Source organism: Macaca thibetana, chromosome 2 (assembly GCF_024542745.1).
Source record: "Macaca thibetana thibetana isolate TM-01 chromosome 2, ASM2454274v1, whole genome shotgun sequence".
NCBI lineage: Eukaryota > Metazoa > Chordata > Mammalia > Primates > Cercopithecidae > Macaca > Macaca thibetana.
The window spans coordinates 89,469,623-89,492,703 of record NC_065579.1 but is presented as its reverse complement, the minus strand read 5'-3'; the positions used below and the strand labels follow the sequence as shown (position 1 = coordinate 89,492,703).

General features: G+C 43.7%; 1 protein-coding gene across 1 annotated transcript in view; it reads left to right on the top strand.

Annotated features, from left to right (window-relative positions):
* The first annotated feature begins 744 nt into the window (after positions 1 to 744).
* The window catches only part of LIPH (lipase H), a 54,826-nt gene continuing 32,489 nt past the window's right edge, over positions 745 to 23,081 (top strand). Inside the window, exons 1-3 of the mRNA XM_050780254.1 lie at positions 745 to 1,116; positions 19,824 to 20,191; positions 21,284 to 21,392. Coding sequence (XP_050636211.1) covers positions 1,068 to 1,116; positions 19,824 to 20,191; positions 21,284 to 21,392 — 526 coding nt within the window. The 5' untranslated portion in view covers positions 745 to 1,067. The remainder of the gene's footprint in view (positions 1,117 to 19,823; positions 20,192 to 21,283; positions 21,393 to 23,081) is intronic.

Genomic DNA, 23,081 nt, shown 5'->3' with positions numbered 1-23,081 from the left:
GTTTCACCATGTTGGCTAGGCTGGTCTCAAACTCCTGACCTCAAGCAGGCCTCAGCCTCCCAGAGCGTTGGGATTACAGGCGTGAGTCACGACGCTGGCCTATTTTTCCTTTTTAAAAAAGAACTATTAGAGATGTAGAAATTCTAGATAGGAAGAAATACAAATAAAGAGATATAATACCAAAAAAAGTTTCCTTTAATCTGAAGCATACATATATTTTGGCAAAAGTAGATATATAATTGGACCTAATGAAATGTTCTTTTTTTTTTTTTTTTTTTTTTTTTTTTTTTTTTTTTTTGAGAGGAGTCTCGCTCTGTCACCCAGGCTGGAGTACAGTGGCCGGATCTCAGCTCACTGCAAGCTCCGCCTCCCGGGTTTACGCCATTCTCCTGCCTCAGCCTCCCGAGTAGCTGGGACTACAAGCGCCCGCCACCACGCCCGGCTAATTTTTTGTATTTTTAGTAGAGACGGGGTTTCACCGTGTTAGCCCGGATGGTCTTGATCTCCTGACTTCGTGATCCGCCCGTCTCAGCCTCCCAAAGTGCTGGGATTACAGGCTTGAGCCACCGCGCCCAGCCGAAATGTTCTTAATAAAATCTAAAGACTGCCCTATGATGAATGAGTGTATGAATTAATGTAAAAACTGGTTTTGTATATACAGGCCAACAGATACAAACTGGATTTGTTATTTCATTCACAGGAACCAAGGGGGAAAAGATCTCAAGTCACACTGGATTTCAACACACCAAGCCAAACAACTAATAAACCGCCCACAAAGAATGAAACTATTCTGAACTCGTCATTCTGCAAATGCAGATTATAATACTAAGATATGCATAAAATTGTATAAAGTAGACAGTAACTGACCTTTTATTGAAAAGAGGAGGAGTCAAAGCTCCTGAAAGGGTTGGGACTGCCTGCAGTCAGTCCCTAGGGAACTTCCTGTTGTCACCACACCTCTGAGTCGTCTGAGCTCACTGTGAGCAAAACTCCGCAGTGGAAACTCTTAAGCCTCTGCGAAGTAAATCATTCTTGTGAATGTGACACACGATCTCTCCAGTTTCCATATGTTGAGATTCTACTTATTCATCAGTTTGATGTGCTTGGCAAGATCAGGTAGGTTATTTACTAACTGGTTTTCTTAACTGCTTAAAAAATAGAATTAGTTGTGTTGTCATTTTGCATGTCATCATTCCACTTCCTTCAGTGAACTTTTTAAGTTCCATAGAGTCGTTTTTAAGGAAAAAGATATAGGAAGCCTGTATCATTTCCTTAGCTTTTCCTTAAAAAAAAAAAAAAAAAAAAAAAAAAAGATACAGGTTAGATGAACTTTCTAATCCTGAAAAAAAATTCTCAATAATAAAAGAAGCTATTATGTCTTCAAATTAATTTCTTCTTATGTACAACAATCAAATCTGCTGTAAAATCTAGAAGTCTTATTTTCTTTCTTAGTCTTTATCTATGCCTTTCTAGGTCTGTGAAATGAGATGATTTATTTTCTGGAAATACAAAAATTTATCTTGTATTTAATATATCGAGGGTTGGTTTTTACATTTTCATACATCGAGAGTTTATTTAAATTATTCTTAGAGAAAACATAATTTAATATAGATAAACTACTTGGAATGGTTCCTGGCATACTTATAACTTAAAAATTGTTAATCATAATGAGGAAATCAAAATTAAAACCCTAATGTACCTGATAATGTAACAAAAACAAAGTGAAATGCTTAAAAAAATAAAATTCGACACTTTGCAACCTTTTTAAGTATTCAGTTTTGTTTCAGATAGCTATGGTAATGAAGGTTGATATAATTTTTTTGAAGGGCAAAGGGTAAATATGTTATATATTCAGACCCATAAAAATGTTCCTGTACTTTAGGCTAGTAAAACCACTGCTGGGAATTTATTCTAAATGAATAACTTTTAAAAGAGAAAAGCCTCCTATGCAGAGATAAGTCTAACTATATTACTTGCAGTAACTTGAAACTAGATATAACCAAAATGTTTCTACATACAGGAATGGATAAAAGACAGTATATCAACTTAATTTTTTTAAAGTAGCCTTTAAACTAATTCTGATGCTATGCAGAAATAAGCAAACATTTTTAAAGTAACACCAAGTAGAAAAAATAGAACTTAAATTTGTTGGTGAACTATGATTACAACTATGTTAAAATCATGTATGTATGCATGTGAATGAAGTTTAGAAGGGAAATGGAAAAATAGTATTAGGATTTCTGGCCTATAAATTTTTCTTTTATATATGGTTTTGAAGTTGATTTTCTAGTAAGTTAAAATCATAGCAATGATGATATTTTTAACTGAGAATTCGACTTTTTAAAGTATATGTTTGTTATCTTTTTTTTTTTTTTTTTTTTTGAGGCAGAATCTCACTCTGTCACCCAGGCTGGAGTGTAGTGTTGCGATCTGAGCTCACTACAGCCTCTCCCTCCCTGGTTCAAGCGGTTCTCCTTGCCTCAGCCTCCCAAGTAGCTGGGACTACAGGAGTGCACCACTATGCCTGGCTAATTTTGTATTTTTAGTAGAGAGGAGGTTTCACCATGTTGGCCAGGATGGTCTCAATCTACTGACCTCGTGATCCACCCACCTCGGCCTCCCAAAGTGCTGGGATTACAGGCGTGAGCCACCGCGCCCAGCCTATTATCATTTTTAAATTAAAAAAAATAAGCATAAATGGCCAGGCGCAGTGGCTCACGCCTATAATCCCAGCGCTTTGGAAGGCCGAGGCGCGTGGATCACCTGAGATCAGGAGTTCAAGACCAGCCTGGCTAACATGGTGAATCCCGTCTCTACTGAAAATACAAAATTAGCCGGGCCTGGTGGCATGTGCCTGTAATCCCAGCTACTCGGGAGGCTGAGACGGGAGAATCTCTTGAACCTGGGAGGCAGAGGTTGCAGTGAGCCAAGATCGTGCCACTGCATTCTAGCCTAGGCAACAAAGTGAGACTCCATCTCAAAAAAAAAAAAAAAAAGAATATAAAGGTAGAGGTATCTTAAGTGGGTCAGGGCCAACCCTAACACAAAAAGATGAGATGGCTTGTGGGTACCTTCTTCCAGTCTTTCATTATATATCTCCATTTATAAAGTTGAAAAAACAGCAACTTAATTTTTTTGTGACCTTCCTTTTCCTTAGCATCTTCTCAGAAGTAAAGTCTTGTTTTACATGATTCTAGAAGACTGTCACTGCTGCATGATAGAATCTCAGCAGACAGAGACACACAAGAATAAACTTCTGTACGTAGAAGGAAAAAAATAGTATAGCTGTAAGCTAATTCTAGTCTTCTCAGTGTCTAGGAAACCATAAACTTGGAACTTTCATTAGGGAGGGTGTTGGATAATATTCATCTGGTAGCAGACATTATTAATCTCAAATGCATGCACTTTCTGTTTTTCCCTTCTGCTTGCAGTCCAAAAATTACCAAGCATTAAAATGAGCTTCAGAAGTCCCAAGGATACAAGTCATTCAGTTTCAGAGATCTTTGTTTTGTTTTCTAATCTTTGTGAAACCATGTTAGGAATGTTTGCCATAATCTTACCAGTGAACAAAGCAACAGCTAACAAACTAAAGTACACTAGAATCCCCTGAGGTCATGATTAAAATGCACTCCGCCTCCAAAAATCCAAACTTAGTAGGTCTGGAGTGAGATCCTGGAATCTACATTTTAAACACTTTTCTGGTTGGTCCTAGGGGCTCACACCTGTAGTCCCAGCACTTGGGGAGGCCGAGGCTGGAGGATCGCTTGTGCCCAGGAGTTGGAGGCTGCAGTGAGCTATGACTGTGCCTCTGAGTAGCCATTGCACTTCAGCTGGCTGAACAAGACCCTGTCTTAAAAATTTTCTCGCCCTGTCTGTATCTGGAACTTACAGGCACATACCATTGTGCCTGGCCTGGAAACTGCATTTTTAACAAGCCTTCAGGGTTTTTCAGCTACAGGTGGTACAATAAACACAGGTTTTAAAATATTGTTCTAAATTAAGGCTGCTTGACATAAGTATTTTTTAAAGTTACTCTGCTATCAATATTTTGGCCCTAGCAACTGTAAAACTAGGTAGATATTTTCCCAGAGGAAAGTGTTTAGTGCCAAAACCAGAATTATTTCCTCAGATATTTGTAATCCTCTAGAATGATTTAAAACTATTCCTGTATGGTGACTCATCTTTCTCTAACAAGTTGGCAAAGGTGAATGAGGGGGTGTGCATGTGCATATTTATGCACATGATTCAGAAATGAGAATGAGAAAATCTGGCATCTCATTTATTTTCTCGGTTGCATCCTAAAGAAATACAGCCAGTGGGCCGGGCGCGGTGGCTCAAGCCTGTAATCCCAGCACTTTGGGAGGCCGAGGCGGGCGGATCACAAGGTCAGGAGATCGAGACCACAGTGAAACCCCGTCTCTACTAAAAATACAAAAAATTAGCCGGGCGCGGTGGCGGGCGCCTGTAGTTCTAGCTACTCAGGAGGCTGAGGCAGGAGAATGGCGTGAACCCAGGAGGCGGAGCTTGCAGTGAGCCGAGATCGCGCCACTGCACTCCAGCCTGGGCAACAGCGTGAGACTCCGTCTCAAAAAAAAAAAAAAAAAAAAAAAAAAAAAATACAGCCAGTGGTTTAAAGCAGACATATCCTTCTAATCAAGAGGGCAATCTGCCCATATGCTTCTTGCCTGTCTCTGCCCAGGGTAAAAAAGAAACAAATATTTTCTTTCCTTTTCTTTTTTTTTTTTTGAGACGGAGTCTGGCTCTGTTGCCAGGCTGAAGTGCAGTGGCGTGATCTCGGCTCACTGCAACCTCCGCTTCCTGGGTTCAAGCAGTTCTCTGCCTCAGCCTCCGGAGAAGCTGGGATTACAAGCACCCACCACCATGCCCAGCTAATTTTTGTATTTTTAGTAGAGATGGGGTTTCACCATCTTGGCCAGGCTGGTCTTGAACTTCTGACCTTGTGATCCACCTGCCTTGGCCTGACAAAGTGCTGGGATTATAGGTGTGAGCCACCACGCCTGGCGAAACAAATGCTTTACAAGGTTTGACCCTGTCCAACTGTAATCCTTTCACAATCTGGCTCAGGGTGAGTTTTGTTTTGTTTTTGAGGTGGAGTCTTGCTCTGTCTCACCTAGGCTGGAGTGCAGTGGCGTGATCTTGGCTCACTGCAGCCTCTGCTTCCCAGGTTCAAGTGATTCTCCTGCCTCAGTCTCCCAAGTAGCTAGGACTACAGACATGTTCCGCCACGCCCAGCTAATTTTGTATTTTTAGTGGAGACGGGGTTTCACCACATTGGCCAGGCTGGTCTGGAACTCCTGACCTCAGGTGATCCATCTAACTCAGCCTCCCAAAGTGCTAGGATTACAGGCGTGAGCCATCGTGCTCGGCCTAGGATGAGTTTTTTTGTTTTGTTTTTGTTTGTTTTTTGTTGTTGTTGTTGTTTTTGAGACAGTCTTGCTCTGTTGGCCAGGCTGGAGTGCAGTGGTGCGATCTCAGTTCACTGCAACCTCCGCCTCCTGGGTTCAAGCAATTCTCCTTCCTCAACCTCCCAAGTAGCTGGACCTACAGGTGTCCACCACCACGCCCAGCTAATTTTCTTTTTCTTTTTGTTTTTGAGACTGAGTCTTGCTCTGTTGCCCAGGCGGAGTGCAGTGGCGCGATCTCGGCTCACTGCAAGCTCCGCCTCCCGGGTTCACGCCATTCTCCTGCCTCAGCCTCCTGAGTAGCTGGGACTACAGGCACCCACCACTACGCCTGGCTAATTTTTTGTATTTTTAGTAGAGATGGGGTTTCATTGTGTTAGCCAGGATGGTCTCAATCTCCTGACCTTGTGATCTGCCCACATCAGCCTCCCAAAGTGCTGGGATTACAGGCGTGAGCCACCGTGCCCAGCCTGCTAATTTTTGTATTTTTAGTAGAGACAGGGTTTCACCAGGTTGGCCAGGATGGTCTTTATCTTCTGATCTGGTGATTCGCCACCGGCCTCGGCCTCCCAAAGTGCTGGGATTACAGGCTTGAGCCACTGTACCCGGCCCCAACTCATTTTCTAACACAAGGAAGGCAAAGTTTCTGGCCTAAAAAAAACTTCAGATTTTTATTTCTTGGACTTTTGGAAATTCCTTTGGAACAGTGTTTTCAGGCAAGCATAAGAGTGTGCTCAAGCTGGCCGGGCGCGGTGGCTCAAGCCTGTAATCCCAGCACTTTGGGAGGCCGAGACGGGCGGATCACGAGGTCAGGAGATCGAGACCATCCTGGGTAACACAGTGAAACCCCGTCTCTACTAAAAATACAAAAACTTAGCCGGGCGAGGTGGCAGGCGCCTGTAGTCCCAGCTACTCGGGAGGCTGAGGCAGGAGAATGGCGTGAAGCCGGGAGGCGGAGCTTGCAGTGAGCTGAGATCCGGCCACTGCACTCCAGCCTGGGCGACAGAGCGAGACTCCGTCTCAAAAAAAAAAAAAAAAAAAAAAGAGTGTGCTCAAGCATAGGTTACTGTGAACATTTTGGCATCAACGCGTAATGAGCTTGTATCCCAGATGCTAACATCCATTGCCAACCATGCAGATTACTTGAAAATGTATCTCTTAATCTTTATCTGGGTTTCAGTAAATACTTTCTTTCCTTTCTTTCTTTTTTGGAGAGGGAGTTTCCCTCTTGTTGCCCAGGTTGGAGTGCAGTAATGCGATCTCGGCTCACTGCAACCTCTGCCTCCCAGATTCAAGCGATTCTCCTGCCTCAGCCTCCCGAGTAGCTGGGGAGTACAGGTGTCCGCCACCATGCCCGGCTAATTTTTTGTATTTTTAGTAAAGACGGGGTTTCACCATGTTGGTCAGGCTGGCCTGGCTGGTCTCAAACTCAGGCGATCCACCCTCCTCAGCCTCCCAAAGTGCTGGGATTATAGGCTGAGCTACCATGCCCTGCCTTCAGTAAATACTTTCAGGCAGCATCAAGTCAGTAAACCTGACTGTAGACCTCTGTTCTAAAGAAGTTATTAATACACATCTGTCATGTGTGGGGGCAGGGTGGAGGGGTAGAAAGCTCAAGCACACCTTAGAAAGCAAAACTCCAGATTAAAAAGCAGTATGAGTCAGGGCTGTTTTACTTCCTGACTGGGCACTACACGTCAAGATTAATTTCATGTAGGACATGAAATTGACGTGAAATTCTGTCATGTAGGACTTCTGTCATATAAGTTTGGAGGTCAGTGGACCAAAGGGTCCAAGGCACCTTCATCAACCACAGGTCTGAGATACCTTAGTTTTTGGGGACGGAGTCTTTCTGTCACCCAGGCTGCAGTGCAGTGGCGTGATCTTGGCTCACTGCAACCTCCGTCTCCCGGGTTCAAGCAATTCCCACCTTTGCTTATTGACTGTCGTAGAATCTCAGAACTTCCTCTCCTCTGTCCACAATTCTGTCTTCTTTTTACACAGATACCTCTTTGGATATGAATGAGGAGTCTCCTCTCTTTAAAGAGGTTTTCTCCCAATCAGAAATGTGGGAAATAAAATTAATTCCTCCAAAATGAGGTAGAAGCTAAGAAGCCAGAGCTGAGTGTGTATCTGAGACAGCATAGGCAGCTTTTCTTTTTTTTTTTTTTTAAGACAAGGTCTTAACTCTGTTGTCCAGGCTGGAGTGCAGTAGTGTGATCACAGCTCACAGCTCACTGCAGCCTTGATTTCCTGGGTGCAAACCAACCTTCTGCCACAGGCTCAGTGTAGCCGGGACCACCAGCATGTGCAACCACACATAGCTAACTTTTTGATTTTTTGTAGAGACAGGGTCTCACCTTGTTGTCTGGGCTGGTATTGAACTCTTGGGCTCAAGTGATCTTCCCACCTTGGCCTCCAAAAGTGTTGGGATTATAGGTGTGAGCCACAGCACCGGGCGGGAATTTTTTATTTTTATTTTTTTATTTTTGAGACAGAGTCTCGCTCTGTCGCCGAGGCTGGAGTGCAGTGGCGCAATCTTGGGTCACTGCAAGCTCCGCCTCCAGGGTTCACACCATTCTCCTGCCTTAGCCTCCTGAGTAGCTGGGACTATAGGCACCTGCCACCACGCCCAGCTAATTTTTTGTATTTTTAGTGGAGATGGGTTTTCACCCTGTTAGCCAAGATGGTCTCGATCTCCTGACTTCGTGATCTGCCCCCCTCGGCCTCCCATAGTGCAGGGATTGCAGGTAGGAGCCACTGCGCCCAGCCTTTTTTTTTTTTTTTTTTTTTAAACAGATGGGTCTTGCCATATTGCCCAGGCAGGCTTTGAACCCTGGACTCAAGTGTTTTTCCTGCCTCAGCCTCACAAGTAGCTGGACTATATAGGCCTGCACCACCACGCTGAGCTTTAGAAATTTTTTCTTTTCTTTTTTTTTTTTTTTTGAGACGGAGTCTCACTTTGTCGTCCAGGCTGGAGTGCAGTGGCGCAATCCTGGCCCACCACAACCTCTGCCCTCTGGGTTCAAGTGATTCTCCTGCCTCAGCTTCCTGAGTAGCTGGGATTATAGGTGTGCACTACCACACCTGGCTAATTTTTGTATTTTTATTTATATTTATTTATTTATTTTTGAGACAGAGTCTCAGTCTGTCACCCAGGCTGGAGTGCAGTGACTGGGTCTCGACTCACTGCAAACTCTGCCTCCCGGGTTCAAGTGATCCTCCTGCCTCAGCCTCCCAAGTAGCTGGGATTACAGGCATGTGCCACCACACCCAGCTAATTTTTTTTTTTTGTACTTTTAGTAGAGATGGGGTTTCATTCTGTAGGCCAGGCTGGTCTCGAACTCCTGACCTTAAGTGATCCGCCTGCCTCAGCCTCCCAAAGTGCTGGGATTACAGGCATGAGCCACTATGCTTGGCCTATTATGATTATTTTACAGATGCAAAGCTGAGGCCCAGAGAGGTTAGGCAATTAATTACCAGAGGTCACATAGCTAATAGGCAGTGGAGTTGGATGTCAAACCTAGGTCTGACTCCAAAACTCACGCTCTTTCCAAGGTCGTGTTTTGTTTTTTTGTTTTGTAGAGATGGGATCTCACTATGTTGCCCAGGCTGTCTCGCACTCCTCCCCTCAAGGGACCCTCCCATCTCGGCCTCCCAAAGTGCTGGCATTACAGGTGTGAGCCACCCATGCTTGGCCTGTATTTGTGTTTAGGACATTAGACTAGGGTTGGCAAACATTTTCTGTAAAGAGACAGATAGTAAATATTTTCAGCTTTATGGACCATTAGTCATAACCACTCAACTCTGCCTTTAGAGCAGGAAAGTAGCCATGGACAATATATAAATGGGCATGGCCAGATTTGGTCTGCAGGAGACCATGCATTAAATTGCAAGAAAACATCTCAGGCACAGTTATGCTAAAGAAGTTACAGTCAGATTGCCCTGGTATCCTACCTGGATATGTTTCTTTTTCTTTTAAGAGATAGAAAGGAATAAATGATAATCATGCCTGTTCTAAATAGGAGTCTGAATTCCTTATCAAAGTATATTGGAAACACCACTCATCCAACTGTAATTTTCCAATGATCAACAGGAAATGGTATTTCAGAGTAAATGAATTTCAGAGTATGAAAAGGACAGGCAAAATTTCCCCTGTTTCAGATAAACTCTAATAGAAGAAGTTAAGCTTTAAAAACCACTTTAACATGTTCTGTGGTCACTGGTTATATGTGCTCTGTTGCACTACCTCTGAACAACCTTGACTTTGTACCATAACAATAAAATAACTCAAAAGGGTTTTGCTTTCTGAAGGCATACAAGTACCTGATGACTTCGGAAATACCAACAGAAATGAATATTTAAAGAATGAGGCCGGGTTCAGTGTCTCACACCTGTAATTCCAACACTTCGGAGGATCTGGTCTCTGCAGAACATGCTAACGTGTTGATATTCATTTGTTCAATCAACATTTATTGATGCTAACTCTGAACCAGGCCCTGTTCTTGGCACTGAGAATACAATGGGTGGAACGGATGAATTATCCTGGAGCTTCTACATCAGTGGGGAATTTTTCTGGAAAAAGGAAATAAGGCTTCAGGAATGTAGGAAAAATGCAGTGATATAAAAAGGAGAAAATTCTTGCCCAGGCTCAGTAACTCATGCCTGTAATCCCAGCACCATGGGAGGCCAAGGCAGGAGGACCACCCAAGGTCAGGAGTTCGAGACCAGCCTGGCCAACATGGTGAAATGCCATATCTATTAAAAATACAAAAATTAGCCAGGCATGGTGGTGGGCGCCTGTAATCCTAGCTACTGGGGAGGCTGAGGAAGGAGAATCGCTCCAACCTGGGAGGCAAAGTTTGCAGTGAGCAGAGTTCAAGCTATTGCGCTCCAGCCTGAGTGGCAAGAGTGAAACTCCATCTCAAAAAAAAAAAAAAAAAAAAAAAAAAAAAAAAAAAAAAAAAAAAGTGAGGAAAATTCTCCAGGGTGAAATTCAGTACAAGAAAATAGAATATTGATCTTTCCTGAAGGAAAGAATATGGTTCAAAGCCAGGTCATCATTTAGGCTAAGGAATTTATTCCCAGATACAAACGAATTTAGGGATTATATTAACCATGAACCCTCCTTGAAAAGATAGTAAGAGCATCGGTCATGGTGGCTCAAGCTTGTAATCCTAGCACTTTGGGAGGTCGAGGCGGGTGGATCACCTGAGGTCAGGAGTTCGAGAGCAGCTTGGCTAACACAGTGAAACCCCGTCTCTACTAAAAATACAAAAATTAGCTGTACGTGGTGGCATGTACCTGTAATTCCAGCTACATGGGAGGCTGAGGCAGGAGAATTGCTTGAACCTGGAGGTGGAGGTTGCAGTGTGTCAAGACCATGCCATTGCACTCCAGTCTGAGAGACAAGAGTGAGAAACTCTGCCTCAAAGAAAAAAAAAAAAAAAAAAAAAAGACAGCAAGAGCCAGTCACCTAGTGGTGAAGGGAGAAGCTTAGGAAAAGGACTCAGTGAGCAATGGACATGTACTTTATAGAACTAAAACTACATAACTGGAGCAGTATGATTTCAGAAGATAATTACAAAAAAATAGAGATGGAATCTTGCTATGTTGCCCAGGCTGGTCTCAAACTCCTGGGCTTAAGCAATCCTCCTGCCTTGGCCTCCCAGAACACTGGGATTACAGGCGTGAGTCCAGAAGATAATTTTTATATCCAGCCTGTTCTCGTTATTTGTGTTAGTTATGCCCTATTAAGCAGCCTCAAACACTGACTTAGCAAATACTGAACCATTGCTCCTAGGGGAAGTACAAGGTTAGGTTTCTGCAAGCCTCTGGTCACAATATTTTTGTCAGCGGATCAATACATAACTTTCTGTGTGTTTCTGTTTAAAGGCATCTGATTTAATACATACTGTTGATTCATTAACATTGGACTTATGGCCAACAGCACTCTAACTCATGCTTGAATGAAGCTTACCTAACACATGTATTTTCTCTATAAGGCACATCATAGCCTTCTCCTGCTGAGAAACATTAGACAGCACTTTAGCATTATGCTTGGGTACCATTTAATTTATTTATTTATTTATTTATTTATTTATTTATTTATTATTTTTGAGGTGGAGTCTTGCTCTGTTGCCCAGGCTGGAGTGCAGTGGCATGATCTCAGCTCACTGCAACCTCTGCCTCCCAGGTTCAAGCAATTCTCCTGCCTCAGCCTCCCAAGTAGCTGGGATTACAGGAGTGCACCACCACGCCTAGCTAATTTTTGTGTTTTTAGTAGAGACAGGGTTTCACCATGTTGCCCAGGCTGGTCTTGAACTCCTGAGCTTAAAGTGATCTGCCTGCCTTGGCCTCCCAAAGTGCTGGGATTACAGGCGTGAGACATCATGCCCAGCCCTAGATATATTATTTAGCTCTCCTTCATAAGTGAGAACACGCAGTATTTGTGTTTCTGCATCTGTGTTATTTCACTTAAGATAACGGCCTCCAGTTCTATTTATGTTGCTGCAAAAGACATGATTTCATCCTTTTTTATGAGTACATAGTATTCCATTGTATATATACATCATATTTTCTTTTTCCAATCATCTGTTGATAGACACTTAGGTTGATTTCGTATCTTTGCTATTGTGAATAGTGCTGCAATAAACCTATGAGTGGACACCATTTTAAACAGTGAAATAACCAAGAAAAAGCACAGGAAGTGGTTGGGCATGTTGGCTCACGCCTGTAATTCCAGCACTTTGGGAGGCTGAGGTGGGTGGATCACCTGAGTTCAGGAGTTCGAGACCAGCCTGGACAACATGGTGAAACCCTGTCTCTACTAAAAATACAAAAAGTAGCGGAGCGTGGTGGTGGCCGCCTGTAATCCCAGCTACTCAGGAGGCTGAGGCAAGGAGAATCGCTTGAACCTGGGAGGTGGAGGTTGCAGTGAGCTGAGATCACGCCACTGCACTCCAGCCTGGGCAACAAGAGCAAAACTCCATCTCAAAAAAAAAAAAAAAAAAGAAAAGAAAAGAAAAGAAAATGGAAAGAAAAAAGAAAAAGCACAGGAAGCAAAAAACGTGGCACTAAGTGACTGTCACCTAAGTGTCCGTGAAAAGGATACCTGTTTAGAGTGTGAGAGCTGAAACAAATAAGAAGGCAGAGTGTTGCTGTCTCTGACCTCAGCTGAGATCATGCATGTCAGGCAACACAATTTTTTTGCCATTCTACACATGGCCATGAATGACTGAAAAGGTTCCTCGAGTATTGATTTTGGGGTGATGAATAAATCTGCACATAAGAAATCCACAAATATGGCCAGGCACAGTGGCTCACACTTGTAATCCCAGCACTTTGGGAGGCTGAGGCAGTCTGATCACCTGAGGTCGGGAGTTGGAGACCAGCCTGGCCAACATGGCGAAAACCTGTCTCTACTTAAAATACAAAAATTAGCCAGGCGTAGTGGCACACGTCTGTAATCCCAGCTACTCGGGAGGCTGAGGTGGGAGAATTGCTTGAATCCGAGAGGTGGAGGTTGCAGTGAGCCAAGATCACGACACTGCACTCTAGCCTAAGCAACAGAGTGAGACTCTGTCTTAAAATAATAATAATAATAATAATAATAATAATAATAATAATAAATAAAAACACCAAAACCAAAAAGAAATCCACAAATGTGGCTGGCTGGGGTGGCTCACACCTATAATCCCACACTTTGGGAGGCTGGGGCAGGAGAATCATTTGAGCTCAGGGGTTCAAGACCAGCCTGGGCAACATGGCAAGACCTCATCTCTACCAAAATTTAAAAAAAAATAGTCGGATGTGGTGGCACTTGCCTGTAGTCTCAGATACTTTCAGGGCTGAGGCAGGAGGATTGCTTGAGCCTAGGAAGTCAAGGCTGCAGTGAGCTGTGATCGTGCCACTGCACTCCAGCCTATGTGACAGAGTGAGACCCTGTCTCAACAAACAAACAAAAAAAAAAAGAAGAAAGAAAGAAAGAGAGAGAAAGAAAGAAAAAAGAAGAGAAAGAAAGAAAGAAAGAAAGAAAGAAAGAAAAAAAGAAAGAAAGAAAGAAAGAAAGAAAGAAAGAAAGCTCCAGAAATAACGAGAATCGACTGTATTTGACAATGGGAAGAGAGTGCGTGTTTCTAGGGGTGTATGTATGTATTCTGAAGGAAGGATCAAGGAGGATTTGAGAGGCAATATAGGTGTATTAACTTTCTCATTTTTCTTGGTAGAGAATGAGTTGATAGAACAGATACAGTAAATAGAACAGAAACTCTGTGACTGATATATCAATACACAGAGGCTTAAATATTTATTCTGAAACTATATAAGGAATCACCAGGTGAGCTAAAAATAATGTTATAACTAATAAAAATCAGAAGGTAGAAGTCTGGTTAGTGGAGAGAAGTATTAAGTGTGTTAATGTCCTCGTCACATTATCACAAATAATCATTAGATATTGTCTCAAGGTACTAACGCCAGGGCTAGAGTAGAGTCAGGAAAGAGCTGTTCTGACAAAGATCAGCAGCAGAGCACATGGCAGAAGTGGGCAGCGCACTCCGAGTTGGAAATCCAGTTTCCAGATGCCCAGAAATCCTTGCCAGGGGTTGCATGTTGGTGAATAATTAAGTGTGGATAGATGTATTTCAGTCTGGAACAGTTCTGCATGTAGTCTACTTCTGGCATACAGGTCACACATCTACATTCCATGAAAAAGGATTTTAATTTTTTTTTTTCTTTGAGAGGGAGTCTTGCTCTGTTGCCCAGGCTAGAATGCAGTGGTGATATCCTGGCTCACTGCAACCTCTGCCTCCCAGGTTCAAACAATTCTCCTGTCGCAGCCTCCCGAGTAGCTGGGACTATAGGTACATACCACCATGCCTGGCTAATTTTTGTATTTTTAGTAGAGACGGGATTTCACTATGTTGGTCAGGCTGGTCTTAAACTCCTGACCTCAGGTGATCCACCCACCTCGGCCTCCCAAAGTGCTGGAATTACAGAAGTGAGCCACCAGGCCCAGCCGTAAATATTTCATATAGAGTTATCAAGGTGTTTACCAGAAGAATTAAAACAAGCTATAAACTTCCCAATATGAGAAAGAATACATACATACAAAAGAACCCCCGAGAAAACAACAACAAAAAAGAAGAAGACAATCCATAAAGCAAAAGATAGTGAACCTAGAAGTCACTAACCCTGGAAAATATAGCATTGCAGAATTCAATTCAGTTGTGTCCATGTGGGACCTCTGAGAAGATGGGGATGGATGTGCAAGAGATCTATTTCAGAGAGTGTGAAGGATAAAGGAGGAGGGAGTGGGAATAGGCAGAGGGAGGCTTCACACCATGATGCGGGCAGTTTGGCACCTGAGAATGGAGAGGAGAAAGGAAAAGTTGGGTAGGAAGAGCCTCAGACCCCAGCACAGTTCTGAGGATATTTCAGCCAGACTGATGGGGAATCCTTGAGCCAAAGTTTCCAAGTGGAGAGTGCCACATGGGACAGGAATGACCTGCCTGGCCTGGCTCAGTGATTGGTGGGGAGCAGCATCGGGAGCCATGGCTTCATGGGCTATCGGCCAACTCAGCTGTACTTCTTCCAGAAGTTTCTCTGAAAGGCAGGTCTTAGGCACTTCTGTGGGTACCACGCCAAGTATATGTTATGCCAGTAAATGTAAAAGGATATACTCATTTATCTTTTTTAAAGGATCTGAGAGTGGGTCATAAAATAAAACCCAATTTGATCCTATATATATGATCCATAAAATGGGGCCAGGTGTGGTGGCTCACGCCTGTAATCCCAGCACTTTGGGAGGCTGAGGTGGGTGGATCACCTGAAGTCAGGAGTTCGAGACCAGCCTGGCCAACATGGTGAAACCCCCATTTCTACTAAAAATAAAAAAAAATAGCTGGCATTGTGGCGGGCACCTATAATCCCAGCTACTTGAGAGGCTGAGGCAGGAGAATCGCTTGAACCCAGGGGACAGATGTTGCAGTGAGCCAAGATCGCACCACTGCACTCCAGCCTGGGCAACAGAGTGGAATTCCATCTCAAAAAAAAAGGTCTGTAAAATAAAGGGATTCAGAAGGTAAAAAGGATAAAGATATAGTAGGCAAATGCTGATGAAAAGAGAGCCCAGTTATGATAAAAATATCATTTGAGGCTGGGCGTGGTGGCTCACGCCTGTAAACCCAGCACTTTGGGAGGCTGAGGCGGGAGGATCACAAGGTCAAGAGATCGAGACCAGCCTGGCCAACATGGTGAAACCCCATCTCTACTAAAAATACAAAAATTAGCTGGGCATGGTGGCACACGCCTGTAGTCCCACCTACTCGGGAGACAGGCAGGGGAATCACTTGAACCCAGGAGGTGGAGGTTGCAGCGAGCTGAGATCACACCACTGCACTCCAGCCTGGCAACAGAGCAAGACTCTGTTTCAAAAAAAAAAAAAAAAAAAAAAAAAAAAAAATATATATATATATATATATATATATAAAATTTGGTGGAATTAAAGGTAAAAGGGGCATATAAAATTAAAAAGGACATAACACCGGAGACATTAAGTATAGGTAATAAAATAAAAAAGCTACAAAAATAAAGCTTAATAGTTTGGGTAACTTGAATTTGCCCAACTGTGATGTTATCGTACTTTGATGTTATGTTTTTATTATTTAAAAAGAATCCCCCATTGTTGGCATTTAGATACTCATTATTTTCAGAGGATGCAAGAGAAAGAAGATTCCTGATTCCCAGACCAGACCAAGCTCCCTATTTAAGTTCTCATCTTACACTCTATCTCCTTTACATGGCACATATCACAGGTAGCAGTTTTATACTTATTTGTGTGTATTATTTCATTACTGACTGATTCTTCCTCTAAAATGCCACCTGACATAGAATCTAGGATAGAGTAGATTCTTTTGGAATGAATTGCACATATTCTCTGAGGATGAGAGATAATATATGTAAAGCTCTTATAATATTTAGTATTTAGGGGAACAAGGAAATCCATTTCACTCAATACTTATGATGGACTTCTCCAGGGGACAGTGCCATTACAAAAATAACTAAGACTTAAAAAAAATTATGTAGGGCTGGGCGTGGAGGCTCATGCTGTAATCCCAGCACTCTGGGAGGCCGAAGCAAGTGGATCGCTTGAGCCCCGGAGTTCAAGACTAGCCTGGACAACATAGCGAAAGCCTGTCTCTACAAAAAATATAAAAATTAGCCAGGCATGGTGGTGTGCGCTTGTAGCCCCAGCTACTTGGGAGGTTGAGGTGGGAGGACTGCTTGAGCCCAGGAGGCAGAGGTTGCATGAGCCGACATCGTGCCACTGCACTCCAGCCTGGGTGACAGAGCAAGACACTGTCTCAAAATGCAAAACAAAACACAAAACCAGACAATTAAACAGTCCTCTTCTTGGGAAATGAATCTTTGTCTTCTCAAGTATGATCTCATTCAGATTAGTCTCCCCAGGATTCCTCTCTTGGGCAGATACGTGGCAAGTGAAAGATGACATAATTTCCCCAGGCCACTTGGTGAGTCAGTTGTACACCCAGGAACAAAACCCAGCCTTACTGATAGCTAAGAAGGAGAGACTCAGCCCTACCCCAAGACACTTCCTGATCAATAAGAAGATGACTAATTACACAGGCAACTCTTTGCTCTGGGTCTTTCTCTACAAACAACTAGGCAAGTCCCTGTTCCCAGGAGCATGCAACTTACAGGAAGAGGAAATGAAAGAGGCTAATGGATGGAGAAAATGTTTACATCACGAGCATGCCTCACTACACATGCTACTTGATGCAGTAGAGTAAAAGGAGGATTGCGTGCATTTGGGGTTCAACATTAACCACCTGTTTTCTAGGATGAGGGATTTCAAAGCCTCCTTAACTCTTTTTTTTTTTTTTTTAAGAGAGAGAGTCTCGATTATTTATCTACCTGATTTACCACAGTTTTGAGCACTAAACAGAGGATGCAGATAATTTTCAGATTCCAAGAAAAATTATTTAAAATGGCAAGCTTGGCTGGGCACAATGGCTCACACCTGTAATCCCAACATTTTGGGAGGCTGAGGCGGGCAGATCACCTGGGTCAGGAGTTCAAGACCACCTTGGCCAACATGATGAAACCCTGTCTCTACTAAAAATACAAAAATTAGCTGGGCATGGTGGCAGGTGCCTGTAATTCCAGCTACTTGGGAGGCTGAGGCAGGAGAATCACTTGAATCCTGGAGATGGAGGTTGCAGTGAGCCAAGATTGCACCACTGCACTCCAGTCTGGGCAACAGAGCAAGACTCTGTATCAAATAAATAAATAAATAAATAAAATAGGAAGCTTTTAGTCCTAGATAAGTCTCTTTAACTTCATGAAAGCAGAAATCCTACAGACGGTGTTTTCTGGGAACAAATTTCACTAATTGTGAAGTAACGATAAGAACCATCAATTTAAGTGTAACCAACAAGTAACATCTACTCACGTGTAAATTTCCTTTAAGTTCATTTAATTTTTATTTATTTATTTATTTACATATTTATTTATTTGGGGGGTCAGTTTTGTGCTGATTCTATCATGAAACTTCACTCACTCCTGAGTACCAGAGCCTTTGCGAAAAGTTTCAATAAATGCATACATGAACAGACTCAGGTTATTAAAGATGGGCAGGGACCCCAAGACGAAGGCTACTCTGAGGCTTCGAATGAAGGAGAATAATTCCTGGATGTGCAAATGAAGATTCATTGAGAACAGGGACCCAGAGCAAATGCTTCCTTTGGAGGGAGTCAGACAGATGTTTCCCAGGGCACTCTTGTCTTCTGTTGGCCCATTGCATGTTAACAGCCTTCCCTTTTTGCTCTTGGCCACCAAGAATGGCCATCAGTAGTGCCTTGCCCTTCTGAGTATCTTACAGAAGATACTCATCATCTCCCACTTGGAGCTGGGGATAACTTGCTGTTCCACATGTTATTGAGTCCTCTACCATGTGCTGGGCACTATGAGGGATATACAAGTAATGAGCTGCCATTTCAAAGAGATTGCATTCTAGCAGGATAGACACATATGTACATAGATACCTATAATGCATGCCTGAAAGTGGGTTTCCATTGTGTCATCAACGAGGTGCATAAAGGGAGTTTTGGGAGTTCTGGGGTGAAGCATAGTACTTATGGCTGGGAGGGTCAGAGAAGGCTTCATTAAGGTGGTTTTTGGGTTAAACCTTGAAGGAGGATAGGATTTGGAAGAATGGTTTTCTTCTTCTTCTTTTTTTTTGAGATGGAGTCTTGCTCTATCACCCAGGCTGGAGTGCAGTGGTATGGTCTCGGCTCACTGCAAACTCTGTCTCTCAGGTTCAGGCGAATTCTCCTGCCTCAGCCTCCTGAGTAGCTGGGACTATGGGAGCTCGCCACCACACCCAGCTAATTTTTTGTATTTTTAGTAGAGACAGGGTTTCACCGTGTTAGCCAGGATGGTCTCGATCTCCTGACCTTGTGATCCACCTGCCTTGGCCTCCCAAAGTGCTGGGATTACAAGTGTGAGCCACCACACCCGGCTGAAAGAATGGTTTTCTGGTGAAGCAAGAGGTCACTACATACAAATATGATTTTGTTGGCCAGGCATGGTGGCTCATGCCTGTAATCCCAGAACCTTGGGAGGTCAAGGTGGACAGATCACCTGAGGTCAGGAGTTCGAGACCAGCCTGGCCAACATGGTGAAACCTCATCTCTTCTAAAAATACAAAAATTAGCCCAGCATTGTGGTGGGCGCCTGTAATCTCAGCTACTTGGGAGGCTGAGGCATGAGAATCACTTGAACCCGGGAAGTGGAGGTTGCAGTGAGCTGAAATCATACCACTGCACTCGGGCCTGGGCAACAGAGTGAGACTCTGTCTCCAAAAAACAAAAAAAACAAAACAAAACAAAGCAAAAAAACAAAAACAAGAAAAAAACAAATATGGTTTTGCAGCCAGGTGCAGTAGGCTCAGGCCTGTAATCCTACCACTTTAGGAGGCTGCAGTGAGTGGATCACTTGAGGTCAAAAGAGTTTGAGACCAGCCTGGCCAACATGGTGAAACCCCGTCTCTATCAAAAAATACAAAAAGTAGCCGGGCATGATGGCGTGTGCCTGTAGTCCCAGCTACTCAGGGAGGCTGAGGTGGGAGAATTGCTTGAGCCTGGGAGGTGGAGGTTATAGTGAGCTGATATTGCGCCACTGCACTCCAGCCTGGGTGAGAGTGAGACCCTGTCTCAAAATATGTATATATGATTTTGCAACTTAATTCAACTGGATCCAGCCCTTAACCAGGTCCTATCAGGAACATAGGAAGAACTCCTACAAATATAGAACAACACTCTTGCTTGATACCCAACTAAGGAAAGACCTGTCGTGATGCCATCTCATTTTTATTTTCAGACACAGAAGAAACATGTCCTTCATTCACCAGGCTGAGCTTTCACAGTGCAGTGGTTGGCACGGGACTAAACGTGAGGCTGTTGCTCTACACAAGGAGAAACCTAACCTGCGCACAAACCATCAACTCCTCAGCTTTTGGGAACTTGAATGTGACCAAGAAAACCACCTTCATTGTCCATGGATTCAGGCTAACAGGCTCCCCTCCTGTTTGGATGGAGGACTTAGTAAAGGGTTTGCTCTCTGTTGAAGACATGAACGTAGTTGTTGTTGATTGGAATCGAGGAGCTACAACTTTAATATACACCCATGCCTCTAGTAAGACCAGAAAAGTAGCCTTGATCTTGAAGGAATTTATTGACCAGATGTTGGTAAGAGAATTCTTGTAGATGATTCAGAGCTATGTTGAAACTGGCCCATTATCTGAGGGCTTAAAGCTAAGAGATAGCTACGGTGAGCAGGAGGCCTATTTTGCAACATTTTGCAAATATGAATAAGCCCCAAGGAAGGTGGGATGAGGGGCTGTGCAAAAGGCCAGTAGGTGTTTGTTAGGCTGTGCACTGCACAGGGCACCCATGTAAGGGAGCACCCTTGTCATTGTGACATTGTAGATTTATATATTTGTTATGATAAATTTCCAGCAGATGATGACAAAGTGTCTTGAGGAAGGGACATTTTTTTCCCTCTCACAGTAAAGGTGTCTTACAGGTAGGAAAGGTTCTGTCTAGGAGTTCTTGGTTTAAATGCCTAGAGATTCCTCAACTTCTTCTTTTTTTTTTTTTTTTGGAGACGCAATCTCACTCTGTCGCCAGGCTGGAGTGCAGTGGTGCAATCTCGGCTTGCTGCAACCTCTGCCTACGGGGTTCAAGTGATTCTCCTGCCTCAGCCCCCCAAGTAGCTGGGACTACAGGTACACGCCAACATGCCCAGCTAATTTTTGTATTTTCAGTGAGGTGGGGTTTCACCATGTTGGCCAGGCTGGTCTTGATCTCCTGACCTCGTGATCCTCCCACCTTGGCCTTCTAAAATGCTGGGATTATAGGCGTGAGCCACCGCACCCAGCTAATTTTGTATTTTTAGTAAAGACATGGTTTTTCCCTGTTGGTCAGGCTGGTCTCAAACTCCCGACTTCAGGTGATCTGTCTACCTCAGTCTCCCAAAGGGCTGGGATTACAGGTGTGAGCTACTGTGCCCGGCGGACAGACTATTTTGAATCCTGCTCTGCTCTCTCCCCAGTTGCCTGATCTGGGGCAGATTACTTCAACTTGGGGCCTCAGTTTCTTCATCTGCATAATCAAAAGAATAGTATTTACTTTGCATGGGTGTTGTGACCTTTAAATGAGATAATAGATGTAAAGTGCTTAGAATTACTTCTCCAAAGTCAACAGCCAGGAAATTTCTACAAATGTTGTTAATTCCTTGGCCCCTTACAATTTATAATGATGGACCTCTTGAAATTCCAGGCAGAAGGAGCTTCTCTTGATGACATTTACATGATCGGAGTAAGTCTAGGAGCCCACATATCTGGGTTTGTTGGAGAGATGTACGATGGACAGCTGGGGAGAATTACAGGTAAGCGCCTGTGAATGGGCATGGGGTGGTGGCCTGGGCAGGGTGTTCACTGGGGGAGCATTATGTAGGCCAATCCAACTCCCTGGGTTCAAAGCCAGCTCCAATTACCTAACCTCTCTGAGCACGGGTCCTTGCGTGCAAAAGGAAGATCAAAATAATATTGACCTCAGGCTATTATGTAATAAAACATAAGTAAAGCATTTTGTAAATTGTATATACTATAGAAAAGATGGGTCGTGACTTTATTTCTGTTATGGCTGGAAAAACAGCTATGTCCCATTCAGATCTGTGTGCCCCAAGCAGTTGGTCCTCTTCCTTTTATTTAATCCAGGAGACCCTGAACTATAAACCTAATAAGCGTCAGTCCCCAGGCACAGCTGGAGTCTCATGATAAGAAAATGAGATGAGAATTTTGATGGCTGGGGCTTATTCTCTAAATACCAGCTTTCAGGCCAATACTGAATGAAAACGTTTGGAAATGCAGCAGATCAAATCCCAAACAAAGACTCCCTTGCTGGAATCTCTTGCCTAGTAGCTTTCCACAGTGGCTCTCTCTTTCAGAGTCTCAAAGCCTCTCCCATTTCTCCTTTCCCAGAATCCATCCTCATACCTAGAGGGCTATTTTAAATCTATGGAAACTGAAAAGGTAGACGTGGATGGAAAAAGGGGAGAGGTAAATGATTAAAACTGCATTTAGGAGGTAAACTTTTAGGGCTGCAAGTTTTTAATTTTATTTTTAATTAAATTTTTTTTTTATTATTTATTCATTTTTGAGAAGGAGTCTTGCTCTGTCCCCCAGGCTGGAGTGCAGTGGTGCGGTCTCGGCTCACTGCAACCTCCAACTCCTGGGTTCAAGCGATTCTCTTACCTCAGCCTCCCGAGTAGCTGGGATTACAGGCATGTGCCACCACTCCTAGCTAATTTTTGTATTTTTAGTAGAGATGGGGTTTTGCCATGTTGGCCAGGCTGGTCTCGAACTTCTGACCCCAGGTGATCCACCCAACTTGGCCTCCCAAAGTGCTGGGATTACAGGTGTGAGCCACTGTACCCGGCATTTTTTTTTTTTTTTTAGACAGGGTCTCACTTTGTTGCCCAGGCTGGCGTGCAGCTCACTGCAGCCTCAACCTCCCAGATGCAAGCAATCCTGCACTCAGCCTCTCCATTAGCTAGGACTACAGGTGTGTGCCATCACACCTGCTTAATTTTTAATTTTTCTGTAGAGATAGAATCTTACCATGTTGCCCGGGCTGGTCTCAAACTCCTGACCCCAGGTGATCCACCCACCTCGGCCTCCCAAAGTGCTGGGATTACAGGCGTGAGCCACTGCACACGGCCTTTTTTCCCCCTTTTTTTTAGACAGGGTCTCGCTTTGTTGCCCAGGCTGGCGTGCAGCTTACTGCAGCCTCAACCCCCCAGGTGCAAGCAATCCTCCACTCAGCCTCTCAAGTAGCTAGGACTACAGGTGTGTGCCACCACACCTGCTTCATTTTTAATTTTTTTGTAGAGATAGAGTCTTACCATGTTGCCCAGGCTGGTCTTGAACTCCTGGGCTCAAGCAATCCTTTCAACTCAGCCTCCCAAAGTGCTGGGATTACAGGTCCGAGCCGCTGTGCCCGCCTCATGCTGTATTTCTGTTGGACAGCACTTCCTTCCAGAGTTTATGTTCATCTGGGGTATGGGAGTAAGAGG